Source organism: Elephas maximus, chromosome 1, assembly GCF_024166365.1.
Source record: "Elephas maximus indicus isolate mEleMax1 chromosome 1, mEleMax1 primary haplotype, whole genome shotgun sequence".
NCBI lineage: Eukaryota > Metazoa > Chordata > Mammalia > Proboscidea > Elephantidae > Elephas > Elephas maximus.
Genome location: NC_064819.1, coordinates 232,990,459 through 233,016,266, shown reverse-complemented (window position 1 = coordinate 233,016,266; position 25,808 = coordinate 232,990,459). Strand labels below are relative to the sequence as shown.

The 25,808-nt window shown below is 41.4% G+C and overlaps 1 protein-coding gene across 6 annotated transcripts in view; it reads right to left on the bottom strand.

Annotated features, from left to right (window-relative positions):
• Positions 1 to 25,808, bottom strand: part of MAP3K4 (mitogen-activated protein kinase kinase kinase 4) — a 151,451-nt gene that overhangs the window by 66,566 nt on the left and 59,077 nt on the right. For all 6 annotated transcript variants that reach the window (XM_049905022.1, XM_049904997.1, XM_049905015.1 and 3 more), the window contains exon 3: positions 19,794 to 21,154. In XM_049905022.1, the coding sequence (XP_049760979.1) occupies positions 19,794 to 21,154 (1,361 nt within the window). The remainder of the gene's footprint in view (positions 1 to 19,793; positions 21,155 to 25,808) is intronic.

Genomic DNA, 25,808 nt, shown 5'->3' with positions numbered 1-25,808 from the left:
TCTTCTCTTTTTACAAAAAGGCCATCAAAACTTGAAAACCTCAACTTGTCTTCAACTTGAGACGTCACCAATTGTAACTCTTCTCCCTCCAAGTTTGCTCACATTAACCTTCCTGTCATTTGGTAAGCTCCTAACTGCTCTCCCCCTGCTCATATCTGGACCTTCTTCAATCTGCTCTCCACACAGGAGCCAGCGAGCATTTCAGAACATAAATCAGCCATGCCTGTGAAACCCTTGGAGGGTCTCCACAATACTGGAAAAATCTTAACTCAAGCCTTGGCCTGTGAGGACCGATGCAGTCCACCTCTGCCCGCGTTCCAGGGTTTCTACTGTACCATGTCCTTCACTCGCCCAGCCAGCCCTGGCTTCCCTCCAGGTGCACCGGCCTGTCCAGCTCTGTACACAGCCCTCAGCGGCAACCCCAAGAGCACTGCCTGAGTCTCCTCTCAGTCAGTTCTCAATTACTCACCTCCTGTGAGCCCTTCCCAGATTACCCTCCACTCCCGCTATCTTCCACCAGAGCACCCATTCCTTGCCATCCGAGTAATTCCACAATTTGTAATCACTTGTTTATGGACAGCTTCATGAAGGCAAGGACTTAACTGCCTTACCGCTATACTTGCAGTGACCATCTCACACCTGGTATTTAGTACAGGCTGTCAGTTAATGTCTGCTGAGTAAATTAATGAACGATACCCTCATCTAAAATTTTCAAAGACTCCCCCCATCTGCCCATCCATGAAACAAAGCCCAAAGAACTTAGCCGGATATTCAGACCCTCCATGGTCTACTTCTGACCCTCCTAGGTGACGACCTAGAACCCCACAGACCCTGGGCATGACCTTCCCCACTCCTCTACCTCGGCTAGCCCTGGTCCCCCACCTAGACACACTCCTCTCCTCATTCCTCAACATCCCACTCTTCTTTGCAAGGCCCACCTCACAATACTTTTCCAATGGCTCTTTCTTCTCTCCCCACAGCATGCTGACGACAACACTCTCACCCGAGTTCGTTTTGACTTTCATTATAGTTAGAGACGATGTGCTTCCAAGGAAAAAATCAAGGACTCCAAAATCAGAAAGTCTAGTTTCAAGTCACTTAATTTGCCATGTGATTCTGGAAATATTAGCCTCTCAGGCTTGATTTCCTCAGTTTAAGAATAGGGCCAGCCTCCACCACAGTGTTATTATAAAGATTATAAACAGAACGTGTATGTGAAAAAAAGTACTTTTAAAAACATACTACTATTTCCAAAATTACTACTATTAACACGTCTGTCTCTCCCACTAGATCATCAGTTGTTTCACAGTAAACACAGGCAGCCTCGCCCTGGGTCAGACTTGTGCCGACCCCATGTCAGGGGCTCCCGGAGCACCTCCTGCTCAGTGCCTGAACTGCCAAGGCCTGAGCTGCAGACAGAGCCCTGAGTTGACAGCTCCCATCTCCAGCTGACAGTTGGCCCTCATGTCAACGCCCACACAGGGCTGTTCTCCTCCTTGATTCACACATGCAGACTTTTAACCAGCCTTACCAGTTCTACCTCTCAAAGATTTCGCAAATCCATTTTTGTCCTTTATGCCTTATCTAGGAGCCCTGGTGGCGCAATGGTTAAGTGCTCGGCTGCTAACCAAAAGGCCGGAGGTTCAAACCCACGGGGGAAAGATGGGGCAGTCGGCTTCTATAAAGATTACAGCCTTAGAAACCCTATGGGGCAGTTCTACCCTGTCCTATAGGGTCACTGTGTGCAGGAATCGCCTCAGTGGGAACAGGTAGGTAGTATACACCTTATCTGCCTTAATACACACTGGCTTTTCAACTGCTTTTCCTGATTCCAGCATCTGATGCCTCCAAAAGTCATTCTGTTCTGAAAGGCATGTCTTACCCCTTCTGTTTTAAGATGCTTCACTGGCACCACAAGTATTAAAAAAAAAAAAAAGCCTACTGCTGTTGAGTCGACTCCAACTCATAGTGACTCTAAAAGATAGAGCAGAACAGGGGGTCCAAGGCTATAATCTTTTACAGAAGCAGACTGCCACATCTTTCTCCTACAGAGTGGCTGGTAGATTTGAACTGCTGACTTTTCAGTTAGCAGCCGAGCACTTAATCACTGTTGCTACCAGGGCTGGCTCTATGCATATTAGGCAGCTTTATTTAGCCTCCTGGTCTAGTCTTTACATAGATCTTGATTCCTATCTCCCCCATCTCCTCCTCCTTTATACATAAACGTCTTACAGCACCCTGACTTCAGCAAACAGGCCTCTGTGCCTTTGTACAAATTAACACTTCTCATTATCAGAGGTTATTACCTACAGAGAATGTCCTGTCCCCGATGAACCCCTGTGTATTTTTTGGCTAGGAAGGAAGGAGTTCTACGAGGAAACTCAGATGGCACCCTCCGAGATAAGGTTTTCTATGATTACCTCAGATAACATATTTAATCTTTCCTTTTTCTCATAGTATGTGTGCCTTGAAAACGCTTCCAGAGCTTTATTTATCATGCTTTACTACAATGTGTTATTTTACCTACTGGATTTCCCTATTAGACCATCAGCCCCATGAAAAGGGAGGCTGTGTATCTCTAGTTAACTAGGACCTCCAACACTTAGCTCAGTACCTGGCAAATCACAGGTGCTGAACAAATGTTTGGGGAGTAGATTAACAGATAAACACTCCCAGGAAATCATCAGTGTCTTCTCTCTCTGTTAGCAATCCAACACTGAAGACAGAACACCTGACCAGACCAATCTGTCCTCAGATTTATTACTGTACTACTTGATGACAGGGTGACATCTTAGTGATAAAGAAGACAAGGTCAACAGTTTTAAAAGTAGATGCTTTGTTTTTTTTTAGTAATACTTACATATGTGGTGTAACAGAGATATATTTAATGAGAAAAGGCAGGACATGGCTTTCTTCTTAAATGGTGTAACATTCCCCACTACCTTAAATGAGTGATTCACATACGTCTGGGGAGAAGAAATTTCCTTCTGCTCCTTAAAAGCTAGACATTTAATCTATAGTGAAATATACCCTGACATCAAACAAATGTCAGCACAGAACCACGAAATGTAAAACTGGGGGCAAGCTGAGTGTTTCCACTTACCAGTGGGCATCAGCACTAAGGAACACGGGACGAATTTATCCTTTTATGTTCAACACATATTTTTGTATTTAAATTAATACATACTTTGGTTTCCCATAACAGGCAAGCATTTCTAAAACAGGCACATCATTTAAAAAATGATGACTTGTGATAAATGTGGTCAGGGTTAAAACATGCCTGTTTAAAGCCTGAGGCACTGTAAATGCCTTTTTTTCCTGCTACAGAGAATGACATCAGATGAAATGTTTCCCTCACGTTCTGTAACATTCAGGAAACTTTGTCTGTATAATTCTGAAGAGTTTTTTTCGGCATTTTCTCCAGTCCCCACCTGCTCACCAGGAAACAGAGCAGCCCCCTGCCCGCCTCTCAACAATGTCAGACAGCACCGCCTGGGAGAGCCCCACAGGCTGACCATACAGCCGCTGAGGACACGCTCTCCTGTGTGGTACGTGGCAGGGCAATGTGTGCAGGTCCACACAGGCTGACTACACAGCTGCTGAGGACACGCTCTCCCGTGTGGTGTGTGGCAGGGAGATGCGTGCAGGTCCACGCAGGCTGACCACACAGCTGCTGAGGACATGCTCTCCCGTGCGATGTGTGGCAGGGCAATGCGTGCAGGTCCACACAGGGTGACCACACGGCCGCTGAGGACACGCTCTCTCGTGTGGTATGTGGCAGGGTGATGCACGAAGGTCCACAGAGGCTGACCACACAGGCTGACCACACAGCTGCTGAGGACACGCTCTCCTGTGTGGTATGTGGCAGGGCAATGCGTGCAGGTCCACACAGGCTGACCACACAGCCGCTGAGGACATGTACTCCCATTTGGTGTGTGGCAGGGTAATACATGCAGGTCCACATAGCTGCTGAGGACATGCTGTCCCGTGTGGTGTGTGGCAAGGCAACGCGTGCAGGTCCACACAAATGGGAATTGACTTTTAAAAATTACTAAGCTCTTCAGGGGAAATGGCAGTTTTAGTGAGGGGCTCAGGGTGAAGAATCAGGATAGCTGGTTTCAGTTGAAACCGGGTTTCTGTACGAAACAGGAGAGAATCATAAAACTACTCTAAAACAACTCTTCACTAAAGCCCTCTGAAATAAAAATGAACAAACCAAGAGTTCTAAATTGAAGCCAACAGAGGCAGTGAAAACAGAAAGAACATTGTCAAAAACTGGACTAACAACTTAGAAATTAACCACAGAAATGATCACTATAACACAAAGCAAAAGGAATGGAAATGCCGAGTGAAAAATAAGAAACACGAAGTCAGACCTAAGAGCTGTAACATAACAGGAGTTCTAGAAAGAACAAAAGAAGAGATAAAGAAGAGTTTTCGCCCAGTCGACATATCACCAATATATGAATAACCCCTCACTAAAAAACAAAAAAAGGAAAGAAAATGATTCTTTGAACTAGATAAGAACTCAAAGTACAATTCATTTACCTTCTCTAAAAAACTACTGAAGAAAGTATGCTAGAGTCTAGCCAAATGAAACAGAATAAAGATCTCAAGACAGGGAAAGAAAACAACCTAGGAAGTGACAAGCAGTAAATCCAGGAAAATTTACAGGTAGATCCATTTATGTGCTAATCTGACTACGCACTGTACTAAATTTCTAGAAAGGACTATTTGAAATACAAAAATAGCACACTGTAAGAAAAAAGCCTGGATCTTAAACTCCAAATTATCTCAGTAAAATAAAGAGAGTGGGGCAAGAGGCATTAAGTTGCAAGAATGGGATTATTTCCTATTATTTCATTCTTGAGAGAAATACAAGATTAAATATGGCATAAAAATCCCAATCAATTCCGCCAAATTGGTAAGACTCACTAATAAAAGGAAATGAATAAAAATACAATATAGTTACAATAATAATCTTAATGGTATTTTGTGTCAATTTGACAAATTTTTAATAAAGTAAAAGAAAGTAATGTGCAAAAAACAAACAAAAGAATACAGCCCAGAACTTTCTGAAAGAACAGGGAGAACTGGTCTCCGGCACAATTAATAAATCAATCAACTGGTCAATCCTGAATCTGTAAAGCAAAACTATAAAACTTCTAGACGATAACACAGGAGAAACTCTGGGTGAACTTAGGTTTAATTATGGGTTTTTAGATACACCACCAAGAGCAATCCATGAGAGAAAAGAACAGAAGTTGAACTTCATTAAAATTAAAAACTTCTGCTCTGTGAAAGGCACTGTTAGAATGAATATACAAGATTGGAGAAAATATCTGCAAAACACATTATCTGATAAAGACTTGTGTCCAAGATACACACAGAGCTCCTAAAACTCAACAATAAGAAAACAAACAACCCAGTTAAAAAAGGAGCAAAAGACGTGAAGAGACACCTCCCCGAAGAGGAAATGTGGAAGGCAAATAAGCATGAGATGTTCAACATCACATGTCACTACAGAACCAGAAATTACAACAATGAGATACCATGACACACGTCTTAGAATGGCTAAAATCCCAAACACTGACAAAACCAGATGCTGGTGAGGATGTGAGGCAACAGCAACTCTCACTCATTGCTCCTGGGAACCCACAATGGGGCAGCCACGTTGAAACACAGTTTGACAGGTTCTTACCAAGCTGAACATAGAATTCACATCCAATCCGGCAACAGCACTCATGAGTATTTACCCGAGTGAGCAGAAAACAGATGTTTACACAACCACTATTCAAAACTGCCAAAAATCAGAGGCAACCAAGATATCCTTCCCCCACGTGTCTGTCAGTTGGTCGTACTGTGGGGGCTTGTGTGTTGCTGTGATCCTGGAAGCTATGCCACCAGTATTCAGGTACCAGCAAGGTCACCCATGGAGGACAGGTTTCAGCTGAGCTTCCAGACTAAGACAGACTAGGAAGAAGGACCCAGCAGTCTACTTCTGAAAAGCATTAGCCAGTGAAAACCTTATGAATAGCAGCAGAACATTGCCTGATATAGTGCTGAAGATGAGCCTCCCAGGTTGGAAGGCACTCAAAGGATGACTGGGGAAGACCTGCCTCCTCAAAGTAGAGTCGACCTTAATGACGTGGATGGAGTAAAGCTTTCGGGACCTTCATCTGCTGATGCGGCACGACTCAAAATGAGAAGGAACAGCTGCAAACGTCCGTTAGTAATCGGAACCTGGAATGTACGAAGTATGAATCTAGGAAAATTAGAAATCGTCAAAAATGAAATGGAACGCATAAACATCGATATCCTGGGCAATAGTGAGCTGAAATGGACCGGTGTTCCCATTTTGAATCGGAAAATCATATAGTCTACTATGCTGGGAATGACAACTTGAAGAGGAATGGCGTTGCATTCATTATCAAAAAGAACATTTCGAGATCTATCCTGAAGTACAACGCTGTCAGTGATAGGATAATATCCATACGCCTACAAGGAAGACCAGTTAACAAGACTATTATTCAAATATACGCACCAACCACTAGGGCCAAAGATGAAGAAATAGAAGATTTTTATCAGCTGCTGCAGTCTGAAATTGATCGAACGTGCAATCAAGACGCATTAATAATTACTGGTGATTTTAATGCAAAAGTTGGAAACAAAGAAGAAGGATCAGTAGTTGGAAGATATGGCCTTGGTGATAGAAACAATGCCGGAGATCAAATGATAGAATTTTGCAAGACCAACGACTTCTTCATTGCAAATACCTTCTTTCACCAACATAAACGGTGAATGCACACATGGACCTCGCCAGATGGAACATACAGAAATCAAATTGACTACATCTGTGGAAACACGATGGAAAAGCTCAATATCATCATCAGTCAGAACAAGGCCAGGGGCCGACTGTGGAACACACCATCAATTGGTCACATGCAAGTTCAAGCTGAAACTGAAGAAAATCAGAGCAAGCCCACGAGAGCCAAAATATGACCATGAGTATATCCCACTTGAATTTAGAGACCATCTGAAGAACAGATTTGACACATTGAACACTGGTAACGTAAGACCAGACGAGTTGTGGAATGACATCAAAGACATCATACATGAAGAAAGCAAGAGCTCATTGAAAAGACACGAAAGAAAGAAAAGACCAAGATAGATGTCGGAGGAGACTCTGAAACTTGCTCTCAAACGTCGAGCAGCTAAAGCAAATGGAAGAATTGATGAAGTAAAAGAACTGAACAGATTTCAAAGGGCAGCTCGAGAAGACAAAGTATAGTATTATAGTGACATGTGCAAAGAGCTGGAAATGGAAAACCAAAGGGGGAGAACACCTCAGTGTTTCTCAAGCTGAAAGAACTGAAGAAAAAATTCAAGCCTCAAGTTGCAATAGTGAAGGATTCCATGGGGAAAATACTAAGTGACGCAGGAAGCATCAAAAGAAGATGGAAGAAATACAGTCATTACACCAAAAAGAATCAGTTGATGTTCAACCATTTCGAGAAGCAGCATATGATCAGGAACCGATGGTACTGAAGGAAGAAGTCCAAGCTGCTCTAAAGGCATTGGCGAAAGACAAGGCTCCAGGAATTGATGGAATATCAGTTGAGGTGTTTCAACAAATGGATGCAGCGCTGGAGGCGCTCACTCGTCTATGCCAAGAAATATGGAAGACAGCTTCCTGGCCAACTGACTGGAAGAGATCCATATTTATGCCTATTCCCAAGAAAGGTGATCCAACTGAATGCAGAAATTATCAAACAATATTATTAATATCACATGCAAGTAAAATTTTGCTGAAGATCATTCAAAAATGGATGCAGCAGTATATTGACAGGGAACTGCCAGAAATTCAGGCTGGTTTCAGAAGAGGACGTGGAACCACGGATATCATTGCTGATATCAGATGGATCCTGGCTGAAAGCAGAAAATACCAGAAGGATGTTTACCTGTGTTTTATTGACTATGCAAAGGCATTTGACTGTGTGAATCATAACAAATTATGGATAACATTGCGAAGAATGGGCATTCCAGAACACTTAATTATGCTCATGAGGAACCTTTACATAGATCAAGAGGCAGTTGTTTGGACAGAACAAGGGGATACTGAGTGGTTTAAAGTCAGGAAAGGTGTGCGTCAGGGTTGTATTCTTTCACCATACTTATTCAATCTGTATGCTGAGCAAATAATCCAAGAAGCCGGACTATAAGAAGAAGAATGGGGCATCAGGATTGGAGGAAGACTCATTAACAACCTGCGTTATACAGATGACACAACCTTGCTTGCTGAAAGTGAAGAGGACTTGAAGCACTTACTAATGAAGATCAAAGACCACAGCCTTCGGTATGGATTGCACCTCAACAGAAAGAAAACAAAAATCCTCACAACTGGACCAATGAGCAACATCATGATAAACGGAGAAAAGACTGAATTCGTCAGGGATTTCATTTTACTTGGATCTACAATCAACAGCCACGGAAGCAGCAGTCAAGAAATCAAAAGATGTGTTACATTGGGTAAATCTGCTGCAAAGGACCTCTTTAAAGTGTTGAAAAGCAAAGATGTCACCTTGAAGACTAAGGTGCGCCTGACTCAAGCCATGGTATTTTCAATCGCATTGTATGCATGTGAAAGCTGGAGAGTGAATAAGGAAGATCGAAGAAGAACTGATGCCTTTGAACAGTGGTGCTGGCGAAGAATATCGAATGTACCATGGACTGCCAAAAGAACGAATAAATCTGTCTTGGAAGAAGTACAACCAGAATGCTCCTTAGAAGCAAGGATGGCCAGACTGCATCTTATATACTTTGGACATGTTGTCAGGAGGGATCAATCTCTGGAGAAGTACATCATGCTTGGCAAAGTACGTGGTCAGCGGAAAAGAGGAAGACCCTCAAGGACGTGGATTGACACAGCGGCTGCAACAATGAGCTCAAGCATAACAACGATTTTAGGGATGGAGCAGGACCGGGCAGTGTTTCGTTCTGTTGTGTATAGGGTCGCTATGAGTAGGCGCCAACTCGACAGCACCTAACAACAACAACAAGATATCCTCCAATAGGTAAATGGATAAATTGCAGTAGATTCATACAATGGAATGTTTTTCGGTGATTAAAGAAAACAAACAATCCCCCCAGAATGACAACTCAAGCCATGAAAAGACATGGAGGAACCTTAAATGTATCCTGCTAAGTGAAGAAAGCCAGTCTGAAATGTACGAATCCAACTATATTACATTCTGGAAAAGGCAAAACTATAAAGATGGTAAAAACGATCAATGGTTTAGAAAGAATTGGTGAATAGGTATAGCACAGGGCATTTTTAGGACAGTGAAATGATTCTGCATAATCCCGTAACGGCGGATACATGCAATGCATTTGTCAAAACTTACAGAACTTTACGATACTAAGAGTGAATCATAATGTAAACTATGGACAAGTTAATAATAATGGATCAACTGACGGTTCATCAATTGAAACAAATGTACCGCAGGAAATCAAGATGCTAATAATAGTGGTTAAGCATTCAGCTGCTAATGAAGAGGTATGATCCACCAACTGCTCCTTGAAAACCCAATGGGGCAGCTCTACTCTGTCCTATAAGGTCACAATGAATTGGAATCAACTCGACACCAATAGGTTTGGACAGGGGAATAGAGAGCATTTAGGAACTCTGTACTTTTTGCTTCATTCTTCTATAAACCTAAAACTGCTCTAAAAAATAAAGGCTTAATTATTTTAAGTAAAGTAAATTTTAATGAAATGTGCAAAGACCTAGAGATAGAAAACCAAAAGGGAAGAACATGCTTGGCACTTTTCAACCTGCAAGAACTGAAGAAAAAATTCAAGCATCAAATTGCAATAGTGAAGGGTATTACGGGAAAAAATACTAAATGATGCAAGAAGCATCAAAAGAAGGTGGAAGCAATACACAGACTTACCGTACCAGAAAGAACCGGTCCACCATTTCTGGAGGTAGCATATGATCCCAAACCAATGGTAATAAAGAGGTCCAAGGCATACTGAAAACACTGGTGGAACACAAGGCTCCAGGAATTGATGGAACACCCACTGAGATGTTCCAACAAATATACTCAGGGCTGGAGGTGCTCACTCACCTACGCCAAGAGATCTGGAAGTCAGCTCCCCGGCCAACTGACTGGAAGAGATCCGTTTTTGTATGCATTCCAAAGAAAGGTCACCGAAAATAATATGAAAATTATCTAACAATATCATTAATATCACACACAAGTAAAATCTTGCTGAAGACCGTTCAAAACTGGCTGTCCCGGTACCTCGACGGGCAACTGCCAAATTCAAGCCAGATTCAGAAAGTGCAGAAACCGAGGGATGTGACGGGCTGAAAGCAGAAAATACCAGACAGATGTTCACCTGTGTTTAACTGACTATGCAAAGGCATTCAACTGTGTGGATCATAACAAATTACGGATAATACTGCAAAGAACAGGAATTCTAGAACACTTAATTATGCTCATTAGGAACTTGTAATTAGACCAACAGGCAGTCATTTGATGAGAACAAGGGGATATGGTGTGGTTTAAAGTCAGGAAAGGTGTGCTTCAGGGTTGTATCCTTTCGCCATACTTAATCTCTATGCTATACAGTAAATAATCCGAGAGGCTGGACTATCAGAATTGGAGGAAGACTCATTAACAACCTACGTTATGCAGATGACACAACCTTGCTTGCTGAAAGTGAAGAGGACTTGCAGCACTTACTGATGAAGATCAAAGACCACAGCCTTCAGTATGGATTATACCTCAACATAAAGAAACAAAAATCATGACTGGACCAATAAGCAACATCATGATAAACAGAGAAAATACTGAAGTTGTCAAGGATTTCATTTTACTTGGATTCATAACAAATGCCCATGGATGCAGCAGTCCAGAAACCAAACAATGCAACGCACTGGGCAAATCTGCTGCAATAGACCTCTTTAAAGTACGAGGCAAAGATGTCACTTTAAGGACTAAGGTGCGCCTTGACCCAAGCCGCGGTGTTTTCAATTGCCTCATATGCATGCAGAAGTTGGGTGATGAATAAGAAAGACTGAAGAAGAATCAATGCCTGTAAATTACAGAGTTGGTGAAGAATGCTGAATACATCACGGATTGCCAGAAGAAGGAACCAATCTGTCCTGAAAGAAGTACAACCAGAATGCTCATTAGAAATGAGGATGGCAAGACTTCATCTCACATCCTTTGGACGTCTTATCAGGAAGGAGCATTCTCTGAAGAAGGACATCACGGTTGGTAGAGTAGAGGGTCAGCGAAAAAGAGGAAGACCCTCAATGAGAAAGAGGCCCCACGCCACTAGAAATGCAGGAGGCTAAAGATTAAATTCAGATTATATTTTTTACTAATCAAGGTTATAAAAATGAGGAAAAATAGGATTTCTCCTATGTTGTGAGGAAAGCGTAAATTAATACTGCCTTTTTGGAGGGCAATTTGGCAGTATCTATAAAAGATTTAAATGTATATACCCTATGACCTATAAATTCCATTTTAATGAACCATTCTTAGAAAAATAATAGCAAAAGCTCAAAAAGGTCTATTACAAAGATATTTGTAACTACATTTCAAGAGTAAAACAGAAAATGAAAAGCTCATTAAGAGTGAAATGGTTAAATAAGTTATGGTCCATTCAAATGGAATACCACTATAGTTTTTAAGTGGAATTGAAGCAGAGCTATGTATACTGGCACGGAAAGGTCCAAATGGGGAACACGTTATACTAGAATACAGATGGCGTTACCTTTGTCTGAAAACAAAACAAAACATACCTTATACGACAAAAATATATCTATTCATATAATGAATGAGAAGAAAGAACTGCAGACATCTATTAATAATTGGGATACAGAATGTATGAACTACAAATTTAGGAAAACTGGAAGTTATCAAAAACGAAACAGAACACATAAAGATCAATATCCTAGGCATTAGTGAGCTGGAATGTACTGGTATTGTCCCTTTTGAACTGGACAATCACATGGTCTACTATGCCAGGAATGACAACTGGAAGAGGAATGGCGTCACATTCATCGTCAAAAAGAACATTTCACGATCTGTCCTGAACCACAATGCTGTCAGTGATAGGATGATATCCATACGCCTACAAGGAAGACCAGTTAATATGACTATCATTCAAATTTACACACCAACCACTAAGGCCAAAGATGAAGAAACTGAAGACTTTTACCAACTTCTGCAGTCTGAAATTGATCAAACATGCAATCAAAATGCACTGATAATTACTGGTGACTAGACTGCGGAAGTTGGAAACAATGAAGGATTGGTAGTTGGAAAATATGCCCTTGGTGATAGAAATGACACCAGGGATTGCATGATAGAATTTTGCAAGACCAATGACTTCTTCAATGCAAATACCTTTTGTCAACAATAAACGGCAACTATACACATGCACCTCGCCAAATGGAATACACAGGAATCAAATCGACTGTATCTGTGGGAAAAGACAATGTGGAAGCTCAATATTATCAGTCAGAACAAGGCCAGGGGCCGGCTGCATAATAGACCATCAGCTGCTCATATGCTAGTTGAAGTTGAAGCTGAACGAAATTAGAGCAAGTCCACAAAAGCCAAAATATGACCCTGGGTACATCCCACCTGAATTCAGGATTATCTCAAGAATACATCTGACACACTGAACACTAATGACCAAAGACCAGATGAGCTGTGGAATGACATCAAGGACATCATACAAGAAGAAAGCAAAAGGTCACTGCAAAGAAACAAACTAAAATGGATGTCAGAAGAGGCTCTGAAACTTGCTCTTGAACTTAAGAGTAGCTAAAGCAAAGAGAAGAAATGGAGAAGACAGCTGAACAGAGAATTTCAAAGGGTGGCTTGAGGAGACAAAGTAAAGTACTATAACAACCGTGCAAGACCCAGAGTTAGAAAACCAAAAGAGAAGAACACACTTGGCATTTCTCAAGCTCAAAGAACTGAAGAAAAAATTCAAGGCTCCAGTTACAATACTGAAAGATTCTATAGAGAAAATATTGAATGATGCAAGTAGCATCGAAAGAAGGTAGAAGGAATATACAGTCACTGTATCAAAAAGAATTGGTTGGTGTTCAACCATTTCAGGAGGTAGCATATGATTAAGAACTGATGGTACTGAAGGAAGAAGTCCAAGCTGCACTAAAGACATTGGCAAAAAACAAGGCTCCAGGAATGGACAGAATACCAATGATGATGTTTCAACTAATGGATGCAGCGCTGGAGGTGCTTATTCATCTGTATCAAGAAATTTGGAAGACAGTTCCCTGACCAACCAACTGGAAGAGATCCATATGAGAACTCATTCCGAAGAAAGGTGATCCAACAGAACGTAGAAATTATCTAACGATATCAATAATATTGCACACAAGTAAAATTCTGCAGAAAATCGTTCAAAAGCAGTTGCAGCAGTACATCAACAGGGAACTGCCAAAACTTCGAGCCCATTCAGAAGATGTGCAAAGAGGGATATCATTGCTGATGTCAGGGAGGTCTTGGCTGAGAGCAGAGAATACCAGAAAGATGTTCACCTGTGTTTTATTGACTATGCAAAGGCATTGCAGCGTGTGGATCGTAACAAATTATGATAACACTCCCAAAAACGGGAATTCCAGATCACTTAATTGTGCTCGTGAAGAACCTGTACATAGACCAAGAAGCAGTTGTTCAAACAGAACAAGGGGATACCGCGTGGTCTAAAGTCAGGAAAAGTGTGCCTCAGGGTGGTATGCTTTCACCATACTTATGTAATCTGTATGCTGAGCAAGTAATTCAAGAAACTGAACTATATGAAGAAGAACGGGGCATCAGGACTGCAGGAATACTCATTAAGAACCTGCAACATGCAGATGACACAACCTTACTTGCTGAACATGAAAAGGACTTGAAGCACTTACCGATGAAGATCAAAGGCAACAGCCTTCAGAATGGATTATGCCTCAACACAGAGATAATAAAAATCCTCACACTAGACCAATAAGCAACATCATGATAAACGGAGAAAGGACTGAAGTTGTCAAGGATTTCATTTTACTTGCATCCACAATGAACATCCATGAAAGCAGCAGTCAAGAAATTAAAGGACACATTGCATAGGGCAAATGCGCTGCAAAAGACCTCTTTAAAGTGTTGAAAAGCAACAATGTCACTTTGAGGACTAAAGTGCACCTGACCCAAGCCATGGTGTTTTCAAAAGCCTCATATGCATGTGAAAGCTGGACAATGAGTAAGGAAGACAGAAGAAGAACTGATACCTGAATGATGGTGTTGGCGAACCATATTGAATATACCATGGACTGCCAGAAGAACGAACAAATCTGCCTTGGACGAAGTACAGCCAAAATGCTCCTTAGAAGCAAGGACTGCAAGACTTTGTCTCACATATTTTGGACAAGTTTTCAGGAGGGACCAGTACCTGGAGAAGGACATCATGCTTGGTCAAGTTAGAGGGTCGGCAAAAAAGAGGAAAACTCTCAATGAGATGACACAGTGGCTGCAACAATGGGCTCCAGCATAGCAAAGACTGTGAGGATGGCGCAGGACCAGGCAGCGTTTGGGCTGGTTTTACATGGGGTTGCTATGAGTTGGAACCAGCTTGATGGCACCTAACAACATAAGCACAGAAAAGACTAGAAGTTACAAATCAAATGATTACTACTCTGGGCAGGGGTAGTAGAGGACAACCAAGGACTTATGGTTCTTCATATACATTAATAAACAAATAAAACAAAAGAAAGCATGTTATTGTAAAAAATTAAGGATTAGACTAAAGCAGGCTTTACTTGAAGCCCTGGTGGCACAGTGGTCAAGAGCTACAGCTACTAACCAAAAGGCCAGCAGTTCAAATCCACCAGCCTCTCCTTGGAAACCTGATGGGGCAGTCCTACTCTGTCCTATAAGGCTGCTATGAGTCAGAATCGACTCAACAGGAACGAGTTTGGGTTTTTTCTTGTTTAGCCTTTACATGACCCTTTAAAATTTAGTTTCTGTGATTCTGCACTAGGGGTCAAACCCATACAGAAATCCCTACTGGGGCAGGTAGGCTATGTAAATAAGTGGACTAGGGTTGCTGGAAGGTAATAAGAAATGATGGGAGCCTTGGTGGTACAGTAGTTAAGTGCTTGGCTGCTAACCAAAAGGCTGGCAGTTCAAATTCACCAGCTGCTCCAAGGGAGAGAGATGGCAGTCTACTTCCATAAACATTACAGCCTTGGAAACCCTATGGGTCAGTTCTTCCCTGTCCTGTAAGGTCTCTATGAGTCAGAATCGACTCCATGGCAACAGGGTTTTTTTTTTTTTTTGGAGGGGGGGTCTCCAGCCAACTAATACCATGTGAAAATGAGCACTTAGCGTGGACAGACCTTCCAGCATACCTAGAGACACCAAAAATCCAGGCTTTCATTTAAAATCTTCCAATTTTTAAGTGCTATGAGTTGGAAATGACTCAATGGCAACTGGCTTTTTTTTTAGTCACTAAGACAAAAAATATTTAAAACCATATGCGGGGCAAAATGTAACTTTTGGAGGCAGTGTACGGTGATGGTTTAGAGCGTGGTTTTATAGCCAGGCTTCCCTCAGCCACTTACTGAAGGTGCCACGGTGAGTGAGTTATTCAGCCTCCCCGGGCACATAGTAACTGCTCACTTAGTTAGCCACTCTTCTTCATATTACTGTTATGTGTTCTTATCATGGGATCCAGTTCTCTTTCATAAGCTGACAGCTCCTGTTCTCTCTCTGATGTTTTCCATCTTATTTCCATCTTATATCAGGTTTGATCCAACTGGATCACTGCAGTCAAAAACAAGGTAGCACAGCTTCCTATTTCCCCTCATATATGTATGTTTCTTTTAAGAAGACAGAAAACCTACAGGCAAATGAACAGGTATTTGCTTGTTAGGTTGTCACTCAATTTAAAAGTATGTGTAATTTTATTTATGTAATCAGACAGCCGATGATTAGAACAAATAAAAAGCTAGCTATAATAACTATATTAATAACCACTGATCGTAAAGCCTAATTAGTGTTTCCAATGCTCTGGCTACAACTGAGTACCTCAGAACTTTGTCAAAAATATCCACGCTAATGTCCTAGCTTGGGAGATTCCGATCTGCCCTGCCTCTGGGCAGGCGTGTGTATGTTCAGACTCCCTGGGTAATGGTGATATGCAGCCAGGTTTGGAAACTATTAGCATAGAGTTTCTAGTATCTGCAGCCTGGCTCTGGAACCCTGCGCCAGCAATTTATAGTTCCATGATTTTGTGAAAGTTACCTACTCTCTCTTAACTGTAAAATGGAGACATAAAAGCACCAGTCCATAGGGTTGTGCTATCTACCACATAGTATATCCCCAACAAACGACAGTTGTTATTATATATTTCCTAGTTAAACACATGGCTGCTAACCAAAAGGCTGGCAGTCTGAATCCACCAGGCACTCCCTGGAAACTCCATGGGGCAGTTCTACTCTGTGCTAGAGGGTCGCTATGAGTCGGAATCAACTTGATGGCAATGGGTTTCTTTCTTTAGTTTCAACATGCTTTGTCCATTCTGACATAAAAGGCAGCCTCTTCAGGGTTTCTTGTGTTTATATATATAAAAAAAAAAAAGCAAAATTATTGTTAGAATCCAAAGACAAACAATATTATATTGGCTAATAAACTTAAAACTACATGATCATTTCTAATGCAAAATAACAAGAAAGTGGCCAAAAATCTTACCAAAACTTAAGGTAACATGCAATCGTTCGTACAGAATATTAAAATACAAATTTTCATTTTATCTTTCTCTTCTGAAAATACATAAATTTCACAGGGAAAGCAAAAGAGAAGGCAAATAAAATAACCATATCACAACTTACAACTCAAATATTTTATGGGTATTTAAAATAAATGGACAAAACCCATAACACTGTACAACACGAAGAATAAACTTTACTGCATGCAAGTTTAAAAAAAACCAACCAGGGCGCTGAGGGATCCCAGCATAGCATGTAGACTGTGATAAATGAAGCTAACTATATCATAAACGTCTGCTATGACCACCTTGAAGAGGATGGGGGAAGAAGTGTGTGTCTGTGAAGTACTACGGAAAACTGTCGTGACTATATACTATAAGGCTAATGACAAAAAGAAACGTATTTAAACACTGCGCTCTAGGTGAAAGAAACTTCGCAACCATAACAGGAAACCGCGTAACATCTATAAAATATAAATAGCTACACTGGTGACTGATAACCCAGCAGAAAATGGGCAAAATAAATAAAACTCAAAGGAGAGGATAACATGTAACAAAACTTCAAAAACAAAGTCTATATTTGAATTATAAAGCATTTTATCATTATACAAATATCTTTTTAAACCTCACAACAACCCTGTGAGGTAGGCAGGAAGGTATTTTTTATACCCATTTTACAGATGAGAAGACTTAGGTTTAGATAGATTAAGTCATTTACCCAAAGCTATGTGGTTAGAAAGAGGCATAGCAAGAAATAGAGCCCAGTTATTCCCTGACACACTTAGTTAAAAAAACTAAAACAAAACAAGCCAGCCCAGGGAGTACACATACATTCATACACATATATATACATATGCCTTCCCCTACAGAAATTATCTTCCTGAAAATGGGAATAAAAATAGAACCCTACTTTCCTAGTCTGTGAATTATAATTTCAAAGCCTCCTCTTTTTAGTTTAGATTACTCTCCAATATAGAATCCCAACCTTAGTTTTCTGCTTCTCTTCCATTACTTGACAAATATGTAACATTTTATAAACGAAAACTTAAAACAGGAGCTTCTGTAGTTCATTTTTCTGAACAGGAAGCAACCTACAGATAATTCTAATAAACAGTATCTAGTTCATGTGTGTTATAAGCTTTGAATTCCTGTGTTTCTTTTCTCTACAAAGATAACCTCTTCAGTTAAACCTCAGTTACTCAAACCAAAAGAACACAACCTCGACGGGATTCCAAAGCGATGGGGATACCCCGCTGCAGTCTGCAACTGTCGGTTTCAACACGAAAGTCAGTGCACTTGTTCATGACCTTTTTCTTGGTCCATCACATCTCTGGGAGGCAAAGCGCTCTCATCAGCAGCAATGGTTAATCGAGGGGAGAGGAGAAAATCTGGGGGGGGCAACGCAGGCAGACAAAGCAGTCCTGAGGTGCTCCCGGTGCCCTCAACACATCAGTCCTCTCTTCTGTGACAACCATGGATATGGAGGCAGCTCAGACTGCCAAGCCTCTTTCACCCCTTTACTTCAAAACCAGCGCTTCAAAATAAAAATTACATGTCAACCCTGTTTTGCCTACATGTGTCCTTGATGAAACTGAACCAGTCCAACTAAAAACTTAAGACGGAAAGTTAGCTATTTACCATCTGAAGTACATGACAAAGCCCTTATTATGTGTCCACAGTTTTGCTTCACCAATTTTGAAACCTGCACTACAATAAAATCTAATTATAAAATAGCCATTCATGGACTAAAAGAAAAAAATCCATGTGCTCTAACAAAAAAGTTACACATAAAAACCATTCACAACGCTATTCTTCGATAGGAACGATAGGTACGTATAAGCTCATTTAAATATAATCAAAATAATATCCAAAGTAAAGGAGCCACTTAACATACAGCAACAATGTATTAATTCATTTTGTAAACATCTCACTAGATTTCTGTGATGCTTGCCCTCTCCCCTCTAAGGATTCATCATCTAGCCATCAGATTAACAAGAAATCTCACAAACTCAGGTTCTCTCAGGTGGGGAGTACTTAAGAAATCCCTTCTGTTCTATCATTTCAGACTCCAAAGCAAGCCAGATCATACAGCAAAGTGAAGCTGTAAACATAAAAGTACACACAGACACACACGTGCGCATATGTATGTATACACAGCTACTAAAATTTAGAATCACAGACTAACACAGGTATAAGGCAACACGAAGCTCTGACTACAGACTTACCACAACAGAAAAATTACCTGTATTTTTTTATAGACTCTCCATAGCAATATCCCCATCTCCCTTTCCAGCTTTACCAGCCTGAACAGCAGGAATTTCTGATTTCAAGCTATCAAAACGAAATGTGTACTGTCTTGAAGCCACTTCCTTACAAAAATCTTCCCTTATCAAAACACATACTTAATAACAATGAAACCTTCCCTTAAACTTCTATTACTCAGGCTAAACACTTTAACCTTGCGAAATAGTGTGAACTTTTTCCTTTGCTCATTCTTACATTTTTCTACAATTCACATCTACTTAAAATACAGTGACCAAAACTGGACATGCTGCTCAGAGAGTGGTCTAGCGTAAAAAAAAAAAAAAAAAGAGGAAAGGCTAAATCTATGACCTTGGATGCCATATTCACGTGAAAAGATTTCAGTATCATGGTGACTGTCCTACTGGCTCGTACTCAGCTTGAGGTCAACCACAACTGCCGCTGTCTACCCTCTTACACCTAGGCTGTCCTTCCCCACCTGCTGTTTATATGGCTGGATTTTCTTCCCTCTGCGTACCACTCTGCCCTTAATCACAAAGTTTCAAACTGTTCTCATACACGCATTTCCCCATTCACCACAGCACTCAATAAAAAAGAAAATCCTAAATCTGAAATTTACACCTAAAATATATGAGGAATAATATGAAAGCGCGTAACAATTCACCCAGCACACCATGTAATTTACATAGGTAACGGCACTAAGGACAACTTAGACCGCACTATGCCTACCAGAAACCTACCTCCATGGGATGATCGCTCTTTACCAACGCTATCCGCGCCCTTTGCAAGGAGCCGTCCATCAGCTTGTGAAGTCTTAGAATTAACTTTCGTAAGCCCATCTGCTTCAGGGCTTTGTCTACAAACGGTCTATAGATAGAAGTTCGACAGTGTCTGCTGAAGCCCACTTCCGTACTGCCGTCTGGGGCTCCCCAACCAGCTGAGTCCTCTTCAGACTCGAGCCGTTCAAGCTTCTTTGGCACACAGTCCTGGGGCTGGATGTCGACACTGTTCTCTGGGGGCTGTCTGATCTCCTGCCCCGTCCGACCAGGGGTGTGTTCTCCTTCACTCTCATCTGCACTGCTTTCCAGCTCTTCCAAGTCTCCTTCTGGGTCATCTCCCTCATCCTCTGCTTCATTGCCTTTGGATGGTCGAGGAGAAGGGATTTCAAACACTGGCCAGCCAATGTCTGACAAATTCTTGATGCCCAAAACGGTGCCCATAATCCTTAATTTCTGATTTAAGTCTTTTGTGATGTTTAACCACAAACAGAGTGCCTGCACTCTGTCCTGGAAGTCCTTTGCAGCATATTTCTCGTAGTCCTTTTGAAGGGCCTGCAACGATGGATAAAGTGCCTCTATGTACTCTAGCAGCTCCATTATCCGCTTTACCTGCTCAAATGAGACCCTCTGGCGTTGGAGATGCTCGTGATATGTTGAGTAACCCACAGTCTTTGTTTCATGGGGGGCATTGCACTGCCCTTCTAGTGAAGTACCATTAAAACTAGCTCCATTTCTAACAGAGGCAAAGCTCCCATAGTTAACTTTGAAAGTAAGGATTTCATTGATGATGTCAGGGATGGCTTGACGGGCTGTGTATAAAAAGAGGTCCTGGTCATTAATGGTCCGCCCTGCATGCCAGGCTTGGAGCTCCAGCCAGATCAGTTCGTTAGATCGGTTAAACCAGAAAGCAGTATTTTCTTGTCCTCTTTGCTCCCTGTCCTTCTTCTTTGAGACTGAGGTAAGCTTTAGAAGAAGTCGTAATGTTTCAAAAAACTTTAATCTATCTGCTGGACAGTCGGTCCTAGAGGTCTGGCGTGCAGTTCTGGCTATAGGCATGGGCATAGACACCGGGAGCTTAGCATTGCTGCAGCCGAGGCTGAGGTAAGGCTTATGGAGATCCACATCTGGAATTGATTTTTTCGGCAATGACCCACCCACTGAGTCTAACATGAACGAGCACTGTACGTTTTTTTTATGATCACGCTCTGTTGTTCGAAGAGTTGCTCGGATCTTTTTCTCCTGCTTATAGCTGTATTCTTCGACGTTCTCCACTGTTTTTCCAGTGTCTTTGTGTGGAGACTGATTTGGTGCATTCATTTTTTCTATTTAAGAAAAAAAAAAATTACTCTAAAATATGACGTTATTCTGAATAGTTTCAATAAAACTGATATTAGCATGTACTTATATTTTCAAGCTGTTACTGGGGAAAAGAAAATACCATATTCTGATAATTAAATGAATCAGAACATATACATAATATTTCTCTTTAAAATTTTTAAAAGATTTTATCCATTTTCTCTGCTATATTCTCTTATATTCACCACTATTAACCTAAAACTAGATATCTGCCTCTATAGTACAAAACGTAGTTACCCTCTGAGTCAAATCTCCCTAAGTGATCACCTACAACTGAAGAAGAGAGAGAGACAGAACACTGCTACATCCAAGAAGTCCTGAAGGTGTAACGGTTAAGAGCTCAGTGCTGCTAACCGAAAGGTTACTGGTTCGAAGCCATCCAACAGCTCCACAGGAGCAGGACCTGACAATCTGTTTCCATAGAGATTACTGCCTAGGAAACACTATAGCGCAGATGTACCCTGTCATATAGTCACTAGGAGTCGGAATCGACTCAACAGCACCTAACAACTACATGGTACATCCACGTGATGATGCCTGATACATGGGTCTGGAGAGAAATCCAGAGACACAGATTTGGAAGTCATCAGCACACAGAGATACTACTTGATGCCATAAAAGCAGAGACATCAACCAGGCTACTCTACAGAAGAGACACAATGAGGACCTAGACCAGAATGCTCTATCAGCTAGTATGCGTGTCCAGATACAGGATTGAGTCAGAGGACAAAATAATTAAATAATGAAGAACAATTTTTTTTTTTAAAGCTTACAGCTTAGGATCGAATAGCAAAAGCCTTTATAAAACTAACGTAATGTGGTATTATTATTGATGTGACCACAGAAAGTTGGCATACAATTTACAATTTGACAGTGATCATAGTAAACAGTGCAAAAGTATTACTTTGTTTATATAACTCATTCATGTTCCTTTAATTCATGATTTAAAGGTCCTAAGGGAAACAAGGAAACCCTGGTGGTGTAGTGGGTAAGTGCTATGGCTGCTAACCAAAAGACTGGCAGTTCGAATCCACCAGGGACTCCCTGGAAACCCCATGGGGCAGTTCTACTCTACACTTTAGGGTCGCTCTGAGTCGGAATCGACTTGACGGCAACGGGTCTGGTTGCTTTGGTTAAGGGAAACAAAGGGTTAACTGAGAGGTGCTGGGTAACCTGGACAATTCCAGATGTATCCAACTCAATGTTGTATTTCAAAGCATGAAAGTATTAAAAGATGCAGCCTCCCAGCCTTGCTCTCATTCCAGCAACTAATAACGCTGAAAGGAGAAAAAAATGCCACGATTTCATTTTCTATGTACGCAGACTCACATTTTAGCAAGCTTCAAAACTAATTTTTTGTAGGCGACATACAAATCTTTTAAGCCTACCTTGTGGCATGCAAAACAGTATACTGCACAACTTATTGAAATGTTCTTGATTACATAAAGCAAAAGCCAAAACCTGTGTAAGGTGGAAACCTGTCAGAGAAGGAAAGGTCAAATATTTTCCACTAAAACAGGTGACAGGAAAGTGGAAAGGCAAAATGGCCTGGTACTAGAGCAGCAACAGACACGTAGGCCAACAGAACAGACCTGAGAGTCCAGAAATGATGAGTTTTGACAAGGGTGCTAAGTCCATTCAACGGTGAAAGAAGAGTCTCTTCAGTAAATTTTGTGGGAAAACTATTTTCACATGTACAAAATGAAACAGGATCCATGCCTCACACCATATACAAAAACAAACTCAAACTGGATTAAAGGCCTAAATGTGCAAACCAAAACCATAAAATTCTTTGAAGAAAATGCAATGGCGATGCAGTTGGGTCTAGCTTTAACAACGGATTACCTTACAAAATAACAAAAGTACAAATAGTGAAAAACAAAACAAAGCAATGGGACTTCGTAAAAACGAAAAACTTTTGTTCACCAACAAGAGCCCTGGTAGCACAGTAGATAAGAGCTCGGCTGTAAACCAAAAAGTCAGCAGTTTGAATCCACCAGCTGCTCCTTGGAAACCCTATGGGGCAGTTCTACTCTGTCCTATAGGGTCGCTATGAGTCAGAATTAACTTGGTGACAAGAGGTTTTTTGTTTCTTCGGTTCATCAAAAGACTACCAAAAAAGTGAAAAGACAAGCTACCAACTGGGAGAATATCTTGAGAAACCATATATCCGATAAGAACCTAATGAACAAAATACATATAAAACTTCAACAACTTAACAACAAAAAGAAATACAACCCAATCATAAAATGGGCTATATGAACAGGGTATCAGGATTGGAGGAAGACTCATTAACAACCTGTAATATGCAGATGACACAACCTTGCTTGCTGAAAGTGAAGAGGACTTGAAGCACTTACTGATGAAGATCAAGGACCACAGTCTTCAGTATGGATTACACCTCAACATAAAGAAAACAAAAATCCTCACAACTGGACCAACAAGTAACATCACCATAAACGGACAAAATATTGAGGTTGTCAAAGATTTCATTTTACTTGGATCCACAATCAATATCTATGGAAGCAGCAGTCAAGAAATCAAACGATATATTGCGTTGGGCAAATCTGCTGCAAAAGACCTCTTTAAAGTGTTAAGGTAGTGACTTACCAACCATACAAAAGTTCAGTCTTAAATAACACCTCAGTTAAATTCTGTTACACATCAAAATATGAAACGAGGCCTAGTCAAGGAGCTAATTCAAAAGCTAAACTGGTAGGTTACATAGGTCAGGATGTCGTATTGCCTTTTTTTTAGGTAATAAAGAACTAGCCATCCTTATCTAGATATCCTATCACTGTTGTTACAGCTTATAAAAGCAGAAGTTAGTGCTTTGAAAACCATTGTCTTTAACGTTCCTAGGAAACAAAATCAGGAAAACGCAAAAAATAGAAAGATAGTTTTGTACAATCTAGCCGGCAAGCATTGTAAAGTCTTATCAATACAAAGAAATGACATATTGTAGGCAATGCTGACCTCACCTTTGTCTTCTATGCCCAGTCCCCTCCCCAATACCTCTCAGGGGCAACCACTAGGACAGGGTTTGTTTTGGTCTTTCCTGTCTGATTGTTACACGTCTGCCTATTAGGTAAAGAAACCAAAATGGTGAATGACGCGATCCACTGCAGGACTTGCATCTCCATGTAGGACTTTTAGTGTCCATTCATGGAAATGTCTCTGGTCTAGTTCCAGAGTCCATTTGCTGGGTCAGGGATATACCCACCATCAATCTGGCTGTTTTAATCAATCACTTCCCACAGGGGCTGAGACAATTTACACTCCCATCAGCCTGTATGAAAGCTGTCATTTCCTCCCAACTCTGCTAGTGCTTAACAGTACTCAGTATTTCAGTTCTGGGAGGTTAAAGACAGAAACTAGAGAGAGAGTAATCGCTGATGTTAGGTTATAAGCCTGTAAGTCTAAATAAGTTAAAAACTAGCTGCCACCAAGTCAATTTTGGCTCATGGTGATGCCATGTGTGTCATAGTAGAACTGTGCTCCGTAGGGTTTCCAGTGGATTTTTTCAGATCACCAGGCCTTTCTTCTGAGGTGCCTCTGGGTGGACTTGGACCTCCAATCTTTTGGTTAGCAGTCAAACGTGTTAACCATTTGCACGACCCAAGAACTAAATAAGTTATAAACTCTGTAAATGAGGTATCCTATTGACAACTAAGTGAAGGAACCACTGTAGATGGTTTGGGCCCATCAGACGCCATGTGGAGAACTGAGACTCCAGAAACAGGGCCCCTGACGAGCCATGACAACCATCTCCAGCCAGCTGGGCCACTCCAGCGAAGAGATCATGGGATAGAGATAAGCTGTGCCCTGCCTCAACACCTGACCAAGACAGTTGTGAGCACAATAAAAATCATGGGCTCTTTTATACCACTACACAGCAATAGAGAATCATGAAATTGCAAATATTACTGGTGACTGAGTTGGAGTGGACTCGACGGTGATGGATTTTGCTTTTATTATTTATTAAAAAGATGAGTTCAAATATAAAAATGGTGTGGGGGCAGCATCTGACCTCCTCTAACTTCACAAGTGGGAAGGAGAACCAAGATTAACAGCTCAAGGCAGATTCCCATGAGACGGAAGTTAGATGTGCCACTTCTGTCTGCCATCTTTACCAATTCTGACAGCAACTGTCCCTCCCACGGCACTCTCTACTTCTCTGCTGGGTCCAGTAATTCACCGCAATGGCTACACAGAACTCATGGACAATACTCACGATACAGGGTTTAGAAGGAAGTAACAGATTACGATTCAGGTTCAGGCACACTCAGGATACAGATGGACAGCCTCTTCCCAGCCACCTCTCTCTGACCTTTCTTCCTGTTTCTCTGCCGCCACCTCTCATCGTCTTTAGTGTTACAGATCTCTCTCTCAGTCTCTCCCTCTTGGTCTCTCCCTGTCGGTCTCCTGGTCCTAGGAGCTTCTCAGTGCAGGGATCCTGGGTCCAAAGGACGCACTCCGCTCTTGGCTCTGCTTTCTTGGTGGTGATAAGGTTCTCTCCTTCCCGCCTCTGGGATGGGACAGGTTAACCCTAGCAGGATGGCAAAACTGACCAATCCCCTTGGTAGGCCACAATTACCTTACTTGCACAGTCCCACCTAA